The 11,226-nt window shown below is 26.8% G+C and overlaps 2 protein-coding genes across 2 annotated transcripts; one reads left to right on the forward strand and one right to left on the reverse strand.

Annotated features, from left to right (window-relative positions):
* The first annotated feature begins 2,510 nt into the window (after positions 1 to 2,510).
* LOC122718127 (acidic fibroblast growth factor intracellular-binding protein) lies at positions 2,511 to 4,641 on the forward strand. The gene is made up of 6 exons (XM_043942854.1): positions 2,511 to 2,964; positions 3,066 to 3,267; positions 3,356 to 3,583; positions 3,697 to 3,924; positions 4,022 to 4,276; positions 4,416 to 4,641. The coding sequence occupies exons 1-6, from the start codon at positions 2,880 to 2,882 to the stop codon at positions 4,492 to 4,494; spliced, it is 1,077 nt and encodes a 358-aa protein (XP_043798789.1). The 5' UTR covers positions 2,511 to 2,879; the 3' UTR covers positions 4,495 to 4,641.
* Positions 4,642 to 4,726: 85 nt separating this feature from the next.
* Positions 4,727 to 7,454, reverse strand: LOC122718899 (pyruvate dehydrogenase E1 component subunit beta, mitochondrial). The gene is made up of 5 exons (XM_043944301.1): positions 7,294 to 7,454; positions 7,113 to 7,175; positions 6,470 to 6,676; positions 5,739 to 6,369; positions 4,727 to 5,637 (listed from the first exon to the last, which is right to left on the reverse strand). Exons 1-5 carry the CDS (start codon positions 7,300 to 7,302, stop codon positions 5,486 to 5,488), a joined length of 1,062 nt encoding a protein of 353 aa, XP_043800236.1. The 5' UTR covers positions 7,303 to 7,454; the 3' UTR covers positions 4,727 to 5,485.
* Between the last annotated feature and the right edge of the window lie 3,772 nt (positions 7,455 to 11,226).

Raw genomic sequence — 11,226 nt, forward strand, 5'->3', positions numbered from 1 at the left:
TATAGTATATATTATTTACGCTATTCTCATTATTATATATATATATATATATATATATATGTGTATGCAGAAATTTACCATTTTTTAATTTTTCGAGAACGATATTTATAAATTGATAAGTTGAATACAAAGTTGCGTAATGTTGATCAGGATCACATGTTTATATGCGTACATATTGCGTACATATTGCGTAAATAATCGAAACAGTATTCATTTTCTAGCTATATTTTCCGTTAACGTAAAAATCGTACGTTTAAACTATTAGTTATTTCATATTTAATCCAAAGACATTTGTATAATTACGCGTGCACGTTTTGATAAAATATATTTATTATTGAATCAAATCAGTTATATTAGAATAGATAAATAATCGTTAAAGCCAACGATAAAACTTGCTTCTATGATAAATTCGACTAAGTTCGACTATTTTTTTTTTTTTTTATGAAAAAAGTGATACAATCGTTCCCACTTATCCTACTATTCCTATGTTTACCGAGGGAATCGATGGTAGGATGATTCCGCACTATCATCGTATTTATTATCATTTAATTAAAACAATAGAAAAAAACAAATAATTAATCGATCAAATGAAATGTTATTATAACAGATATATTTTTATTCTATGTATACGTATCGATTCTAAAATACTTTGTTATTTTATTTTTGTTCCAAACGTCGAACATTAATAATAACTGAGAATTTGCAAATGCAACTACTAATGAACGAATGAAATAAAGATAAGATAGAGGGGCTAAAATATTTTATAATTACAAATCAAATATGCGATTTTATATTTCTGTAATATACTTTGTTCTCTTTATACAGATTCAATGAATAAACAATTGATTGGGACGCTGATTCTGAGTGAAAAATTAATATAGTTTATATGTTATGTGATCTATTTAATAATAAGAAAAATGTAAAAATAATTTCAAGAAAATAAATATTATAAATGATACTATAAGTGTGTAGAATCTCATAAACATCTTATAGACCAATGTTCCTTTATCTGAAATACTAATTATTTCAGATATATAAATATAAAAAATTTGATTAATGATATGAAAGCAGAAAATTATTATTGTTAAAAATATTTGAAAAATTTTACATTTTTCGCGAGATCGTCAAATTTTTATCCATTGAAATATATTCTGTACAATTTCGTTTCATATTCTATTTGATATAATATTTTTTACATAAGATTAGATTTTATAAACATTGTAAAAATAAGAATATATTTTTTTTAACATTAAAGATTAAAATATATGTAATTTTAAAAGAGGAGTATATGTTTATTCAATTCATATTCCGCATTCGATCATGTCTGGTCACGTGCCAATGGTAAATGTAAACAAGGAAAACAAATAGTAGGAAAAGGATAAAGATAAGATTATTTATAGTTTCATCTGAGATATTCCAGAAATAGCACTGATTTCCGAATTTTTATTCTTTTTTTATTCTTCTTTCGCTATTTCCTCTTCTTATCTATATTTACTTTGTAAAATTTATGCGTTCAAAAAACAACTTTGCTTTTTGCTGTTTTGCTGTATTTTATATAAAATACAATATATATATAATATATTAAGATAAATATATATGTGTCTTTGTTAAATTTTGATATAAACATTTATATTTAAAATAATATTGCTTCAATTTTTGCGTGACAAATAAAAGAGATTACTACATTTTGACCAATCAAAAAACTGTTATAGCTTAGTGACGAGATGAATCGATACTGTATATCACAATGCACGTGCCATCAATTTCAGTCTACGATTGAAAATTGGTGGTGACAAATCACATTTTATTAAAAAAAATGTATAATTACGTAAAATTTATATTGAGTATATTGATTGATCAATCAATTTATTTATTGATCATTCAGCTTTATTATAGATTATTTTATATATAAGCCTCATTTAAATACACTTCCTTCTTTTCTTTAATTTAATCATATATCGGAATTGAATGTCTCCATTATCTACAGATTATCGTTTAATTAAAGTTTCGAAGGCAAAATAGTTTTAAAAATGTAATGCTTTTTGAAATAATGATTTTATATAAATATGATTCTATTTATTTTAACAAAAATGTAGCGTCTTATTTTTCTTTTCTATCATAGAAGATAAATATTTCAATTATTTATTATATGTTAATTTATTATATTAAGGATTAAAGAAATATTTAGATGATAAATAGAATTTACAAATATTTAACATATTCAATATAATTTAATGTTTTATTCTTTCTTTTACAAAAAGGTAAGAGAAATTTTAATCGTAGATTGAAATTTTATTAGATAATGTGTAATATATTCTCATTTCAGTTTGTAAAGTTATGAAGTGAATAAGAACAGATTTTTATTTTGTACTTTTTAAGTGTACGTATTTAAATTATATCATGTTAGATGGCGTAAAAAATATTTTTGATCTATTTCTATTTAAGGTTGGTATTTCAAAATGTGATACAAAATTCTATAAGATGTCGCATCTATTCAATTTCTCGTTTATGATCGAATCTCGTTTATTTTCGAAGTTAAACCATAGAAAATATAAGCATAACAAAATTTATCTGATCTCTATATTGATATTTTAAAACATGAGATAATAGATAAGTTTTATAAATTGAACATTCTATTCTGTACATTGTCTTTGTGCAGGTGATATGTGCAATTTTCTCTTTCGCAAATGTTGTAAATGTTTGTAAATATTTAGAGCATCGTATATATTCATGGAACAAGATGTTAATCTCGGACGAGTTATAATAAATATAAATATATACGATGTTAAAAATGTATGCAATATTTTAAATCAATGTACAGCTAAGTCTATATATGGGCGCAATTTTAAAGAGTGGAATTAAAAAATTGTGTTTTCGCAATGCTATCCGAAGTTGACGTATTTATCAGTAATTATACTCTTGTTGATCCTGAAATATATCAACTTTGGGTTGATGGCCATTCTTGTAAGTTTGACAAACATAGAATTTTTTGTCAAATAAAATTATATTTATTTGCATTATAAAATTTGCAGTATAATTTATATGATTGTCCTTTATTAATTTAGCAAGCGAAGCAGTAAATATTTTACATCAACGAGGAATATGTCATCAAACAAATGCTCCGATTGAATTAGTAGCTTCTGATATTCTTGATCATTATCGGACTTATGCTCTTTTGGAAAAATTACTTCACACTCCTACTAAATTAGCGAGTGAACAACTCGCATTTCAAATAGAACCACAAACTAGTCAGATGCTTATCGAAATGTATAAACAAACTTATCTATTGCTTGTATTTTTCACATACATTTATATTTCTTTTTAATACATATATTTTTTTGATTACAATTTACAGGTACTATGAATTCGATGATGTTGTTATTAGAGAATTATTAGGTAAAAAATTAACATCGAAAAGTAGAAAAGATATGGATGAGGTATCGGAAAAAACAGGTATAACTTTGAAAAGTTGTCGTCGGCAATATGACAATGTAAAAAGAGTGTTCAAAGTAGTTGAAGATTTGCCAGGTTCTTTGGCTGCCAATATTGAACAACATTTTTTGCTCTCTGAAGATCTTGCTAAGTAACATTAAAAATATTATTATTATTATTATTTCTGTTATTCTTTTGTATTAATCTATGTATACATGTATTAAAAGATATATAAAATTTGATTTAACATTTACGATCGATTAGGCGATACGCCGCTGTGGTATTCGTAGCATGTCTTCGATTTGAAATGAATAAGAGAAAGCTTCAGTTTCTGACATTTCCTGATTTATATCATTGTGCCAACAGTATGATGTCATTATGGACATATCGTTGTGTAGGATCGGAATATTTTGATACTGATTTGGATAGAGAATTTTTGTTGGAGTTAGCAGAATGTAGGGTACTTTTGGAAAATGATAAACATCACAAACAGTAAGCTTATTATTCTTCTTTTTTTTCCATAGAAACTATAATTATATTATACGTTTAATTATAAATTATACACGGATTGCATCTTATTTCTTTACAGTTTGGTATGCATCAAGCTTAGACCTTTACTTTTAGAGCGTATTTATCAAGAGATAGATGCAAATTTTCGTTTGTATACAAGAGCTATTCTAGGAATAGGATGTAATCTTCATCGTTCCAGAGATTTACGATTTTTCTTCTTAGAATTAGTAGAAAGATGTATAGAACCATGGCGTCAAGTAAATTGGACACATACAGATCTCAGAAATTTTCTTTCAGTCTATACTCAATGTGCATTAGATATGGATGTTCTTAGGTAAAGAATAAACATTATTTTAACAGAAAAAAAATGTAACGATGTTTCCTTATAAAAATTATAAATACATAAAAATAATAATTATATATAAAAATTATAAAAATTAATTAATTAATTTCTTAAATATTTTATTTATTAGAGACAATGAATTGAGAGATGCTTTTGAACGTTATATGACTGTTGTTACATGTTGTTTATTGCGTATGTATCATACATGACTATTAACAACTAATGAGGAAAATATAATGCAAAAAATAAATGCAATTGGGAATGATGACAAGTAAAACGTAGAAAATAAAACAAATCGAGAAAGATGTAGCTATATTTATTTATTAAATTTTCATAATAAATAATTAATAAACAAATATGGTATATTTATTCATTTGTTTCATATACATCAGAATTTACAATTTTATCTGTCTATTTATTTACTTATTGAATACTTTTAAAAATCACTTTTAATGTAATAATTTAAAATGAGAAATATTACTCTTACTAATTCTTTATATGTATTTATTTCATGTGGCAGTATTTCAATAAGCTTTTTCTTTTATGTGCAAAGATATTAATTTACCTCAATAGATAGACTTTAAAAATCCTATGTTAAATTGTTCAAAATTCTATCAAGGAATCAAAGTATTCAATTTCTTTTATACATAGTATTATCTCGAATCGATCCGAGTTTGTTTTTACGCATCAGTATGTATAAATATTACTATACACATTTGTACATACTAACAAAATCAAATACTTATAATAAACACCATAAATTATTGGCAGCATGATGCCACAATGACATTTTTTTTATGTCTCTGGCATTTTACAGTCGAATTATTTTTTATTTTTCGCTATATTGATGCTACAATCTAACTATATTCTAATTGGACTATACATTTATATTACGAATTTTTATATATGTACAATTATTGGAAGTTGAATTTATTTTCTATTAAGCAACTTCAAAACAACTTCCTATTAATTGTTAATATATCTAATTTTTTAACTCCCTACCTATATAAAACTGTTTACTCCCTACCTATATGAAAAATCTACGAGAGAAAATCGTAATGTAGGAATAATTTGTGTAAAATTTGAATGAAAGAGTGAGAATGAGAGTGAGAGAGAGAGAGAAAGAGAGAGAGAGAGAGAGAGAGAGAGAGAAAGAGATGGGAAATTTTAATTCTTTTACCTAGAAATAGATATAAATAACTACTGTACCAATCCTAGTATTTTATTTACTGTATACACAATATCATTCGCTTGTGGCAGAGATGCATTTTCTAATGTTCTGGCATAAGGCATAGGTGAATCAACACCTGTAACACGCATTATTGGTGCATCAAGATGATAGAAAGCTTCACCTGAAAAAAACAAATATAAAATATAAAATATAAAATGTAAAATATAAACGTTAAATTTGCATGATTAAATTCTTTATGTAAAACGAATTAGGAAAACTTACTTTCCGAAATTCTAGCACTAATCTCCGCACCGATACCACATTGCGGCCAACCTTGTTCCACAGTTACAGCATAATTCGTTTTCACTACCGATTGTATAATAGTATCTATATCTAAAGGTCTTAAAGATCTAAGATTTATTACTTCTGCTTCTATTCCTTTCCCTGCAAGTTCATTCGCTGCTTGAAGAGCTTGTTCAACTGCTTTGGAATGTGCCACTAATGTAACGTGTTTGCCAACACGTTCAATCTTTGCTTTACCAATTGGCAAAATAAAATCTTTTGATAAAGCTTCGTCAGACATAGGGTATTGAACACCATATAATATTTCATTTTCTAACACAACAACTGGATCAGGATCTCGAATGGCAGCTTTTAATAATCCTTTTGCATCTTCGCTAGTATAGGGTGATACTACTTTTAAACCAGGACAATGACTATACCAAGCACCAAAACATTGTGAATGTTGTGCTGCTACTCCAGCTGCTGCCCCATTAGGTCCACGAAAAACAACTGGTACATTTAGTCGTCCAGCGGACATATAAAATGTCTTTGCGGCAGAATTAATAATTTGATCGATTGCTTGCATAGAAAAATTGAATGTCATAAATTCACATACAGGACGTAAACCAGCCTAAAATATTTAATTGTACAACAATTAGTGTTAGTACTATTAATAAAAAGAAAAAGAGAAATCAAAGAAATGATTTATGAAAGAAATTAATGATATATACCATAGCTGCTCCAACAGCTATACCAGCAAATCCTGCTTCCGTGATAGGAGTATCAATAACACGTTTATCTCCATATTTTTTCCAGAGGCCCCTAGAAACTTTATACGCTCCATCATACAATGCCACTTCTTCTCCAAGTAAAAATACTCTTTCGTCTCTTTCCATTTCTTCATCCAAGGCTGAATTTAAAGCATCTCGTACCGTCATCTATATCGAAATTATACAAATTAAGTAGAAAAAAAAAAAAAAAAAATAGTTGAAAAATATAATTAAAAAGCTTTACTTTTTTTCTTATAACAATCGACAATCATTACAAATAACAATACATACACAACATGAATCGAATATCATAAGTTTTAATACATAATTTATCATCGAATAATTGATCTCGAATATGGATGACCTTTATCGTCCTTCAACATATAATAATCAGATTGCATGATTTATTATAAATAATTATAATAAATTAGATAAAATCTTTCGTAATGCAACGAATAACTATATCTTTTACAAATGTTAAGTCTATTAAAGGATAAGAAAACCAATGGCGCGAGTATGATCGTGTCAAAGCAAAAATAGGTTATATTCGAACAAACGCAAGTAGAGAAAAGAATATTTGAATAATAGTCATTGTTAATCCTACCTGCTGCACAGCATTCCATTTTGACGTTGAAAATGAACGTCGGATAACTCTCGTTACAATTGACTAAAAATAATAAATAATCATAAATATGAATTTTTCATTTTGTTCTCAAACTATAAGCATGTCATATATTTTTTAAGATTTAAATTCAAGTTTATTCTTTGATCTAACATATATTTACCGAAAACATTGTAGCCGTCAAAAGATTGATAATAATTGATTAAATTTTAGATCGTTTCTATCGATTTAACTATTCTATAAGTCGTTATTCACATGAGTCGCCAGGGCCTCTGGTTCGTGACTCCGTCTTTACCATAAATCGAAATGCGGAACGGTACCAGAGCAGCTCAAGGTCAATAGGCAAACTCTTATGAAACCAATTTGCTATGATTTATGCGATGATTTATAATATATAATCGAAGGATAGATTATCAATGATGCAATTTTTTTGTATTTTAACTATTTTTGATACTTTTTCTTTAAGTTTTTTGTGAAATTATTAAAAAAATGTAAATATATTATTTAATTAATAACAATTACAATGATGACGACAATAAATAGAAAGCGCCACTTTTTCTGACCAATGATAAACCGTGGAGATTATGATCTGACCAATCACAGCTAATGAAGTAGTATTTTTTTTCTATTGAAGAACACGAGTAAATTCGCGGTTAATTTGGAATACGACAAAATATATAAGTAAAGTAATAATGAATATAGCACGAATATAAAATTAAAAACAAAAATTATTGTTTTTAATTTTAATTATTTGAATATAAATTATTCAAAATTATATCCAAAGATGAGAATAAATTTATTTTTCTTATTTCTTTTTTATTATTTATTTCGATTATTTAGACTCTTAAATTTTAATTATTTTCTAAAACATATAAATACATATAAATATATACATATATATGTATATAAATGTATAACATGTATTTGTACATACGTATAATATGTATATTATATATACTTATATATAGAATATATAGTGTTGTTTATTTTGTGATTATTTATTGTCAATTTCGGTTATAGATAAAAAGAAGAAAGAAAAAAAGAACGAAATAGGAAAAATGAATTAATAATTAGATTGTTGAAAATTATATTACATTATTATGCAATAATATCGTTAATAGCGCTTACGAACATTATGTTGTTTTATATATATATATATATATATATATATATATATATATATGTATATGTGCAACGTACGTTTGTTTCTTGTTGATTTGTCGCACAATGTCGCGAATGAATAAAAAAAGATTAAAGAATTTTGATAGTTATAGAAATATATAAATTTTTATGCGAACTATGTTTATGCGAATTAAAAATATGATTGAGAGATGAAAATAAATATTAAAAAAATATATATATAATATATACATAATATATTGAAATTAGCACGTGGAAATGTTACATATTAATTTTATTTTTAAAGAAAATATCGATCGATGAAGAATTTATGATTAATTAGATCGGTTAATCGGATTAATTTTATTCTCGAACGAAATCAAAATTGAATTACGAATCCTTAGATCAAGGAGACAAAATACCAACATTAGCACATTGTTTATTTACAAAAAGTAATCATTCATGGTACAATGACAATGCTATGTGAAAATGCGTGTTGCGTGCATGAAGATTGCCTTTATAGAAAATGTATATTAACATATATATATATATATATATATATATATATATGTTAATATTCATACAAGAATATTGTATGCGAAGATATTGTGCATCGTGATTGTATTTAGAATCTCGCGTTCCAAATGTACGTAATATTAATTGCTGAAATTAACGGAGGAAAAGAATGTTTCGTGAAACGTAATATACGAATGAATGACGAATATGACTCTCCGTGCATCGATATTTCGAGGAGGAAATTAAGTTTGGGTATACGTTCTAGATCGTGATATTATTCTTTGTCGGATTTTTTATTAACGAGAGAACAACAATTTCATAGAAGTTTAATCGAATAAAATACTAACTAGGATAAAAGATCATCTATTTTAATTAATAAAATCACGATAACGCAATCGAGATCAAGTAAGATAACAAAGAAAGGATCGAAAAGTATTGGGATTTCGTAATTCCTTTACTTTGTAATTGTAAAAGTAATTTATCTGTAAAATCGATATTTTGCTGAATATGTGTATGTCTGTATGTATACGTACGTTATATATAGCTGTAAAATAGAATAGAATAGAAAAATAAAACGGGAAGAAAGAATAAAAAAAAAGAGAGAAAAATGGATAGAAGAAGGAATGGAAGGATGAAGAAAAGATCGAAATGACTAGCGTATATAATACTGGGTTCGGAGCAAAAAGAGATCGTTTTTTGATCGTCCTAGTCTAATTAGCCGTAGATAACAGGAGAATCATCGATAGTAAGAATGACAATGATCATAATAATCGTAGTACCGTTAGCATCGGCTGTAAGTATGTTACAACTTGAGTTAACTTGAGTTTTAAAAATGTTCACTACTCTCGATTGTACGTTCGTTTTTCAATGTATCCGAGTTCCGATACAAATACCCGTCTCGTTGCGCATTTTTGACATTTAAAAAAATATATCGGTGACCATTTTGACAAAATGTATAAAAATTATAATCGCCATGATTTTATTAAATCATAAAGTTAATTCGTTTAAATTGGAAATATCGAATTGTTATTTATTATGCACGTTTATTTCGAAATGATTGATCGTTGTATTTACTTATGATAAACGATCACAACGAAGCGAAGTGAACCATATTTAAAGAGAGATTGAATTTTTCGATGGAATTTTGATTTAATTGTATACACGTATAAGTGATAATTTATCGAAATTGTTACAATACCAATTACTATATTGCCAATTGATATATGAAACATATATTTAGCTAACGATCTACGGGTATCGATACGAGAGAATACGTAAGGCATCTCTGATAAGAAATAGTAAGAGATAATTATAACGCGTTATCGCGTCAAGAGATTCAGATACCGAAATAATAATCTAGGAAATTTGTTTACACGAAAGAGAATCGAACAATAGAGTTGTATGTTTTATCGGTGACACGGTTAAAAACGCTTGAGCACGGGCGCAGGCCTGGTTCGGCGTACGTGTCATACGATTGGACGCATTAAGCGATGCTTATAAACATCATTTCAACGCGCTAATTTACACGATATAAAAATCTCCTTTTGTCTGTATCGTTTTCTCGCTAATATACATATATTGTATATATATATGTACATTTTTTATATATATACAATATATATATACATATATACACACACAAATAAACATCTATCAATAACTGTTCTTGAATGCAGCACGCATTCTCCTCGAGTAAGGTATATGTATTTAAATAGAGCTATCGCATTTCGTTCATCAACGTTTCTCTATTTAATGACTAACGTTTGTTTCCTCGTGCGTTGAACGGGAACGAAACGATTAAACGTATAAATGTATATGCATTTGTTCCATGCACATTGGAAATGGCCAAAGTACACATCGATCGGAAGACACACATCGAAATCTTTTATAAACAATTATTTTTTAATACTTTTAGTTGTACGTACGTACGTACGTACGTACGTACGTTCGTTCGTTCGTTCGTTCGTTCGTTCGTTTGTTCGACGATTCGATACATTCTCTATTTTATACGTAACTTTGAATTTTATTTTCGTATCATTGAGATTATATATTAATATCAATATGCGAACAATTTGAGGTAGACAAAATATTTCGAGGCGTCAACGATCGTTTGATTTCGTATTTAAATATTTAATATTTACGAAAAAAAATCATGACTGTGCTCAACGTTTTTTTTATACATCGAACAAATTCATATAATACAATATTTATATATATATATAAAGATCAAATGTTAATTTTGAATCGTCGTAATAACAAACGAAACTTAGAAACAAGTATTCGTTGACAAGTTTTCGTTTATAGATGTTAAATGCTTTATATAATATATGCATATTACATCAGAAAAATAATAATCGAATAACATTAGATATTCCTGTGATAAAGATATTAATACAACGGATAAAAGAGAAATTTGTAGATAGATGAAGAAAGAGAGAGAGAGAGAGACGCGAAAACGAAA

This window comes from Apis laboriosa, unplaced genomic scaffold (assembly GCF_014066325.1).
Source record: "Apis laboriosa isolate Shangri-la unplaced genomic scaffold, ASM1406632v1 scaffold11_cov152, whole genome shotgun sequence".
NCBI classification, from domain to species: domain Eukaryota; kingdom Metazoa; phylum Arthropoda; class Insecta; order Hymenoptera; family Apidae; genus Apis; species Apis laboriosa.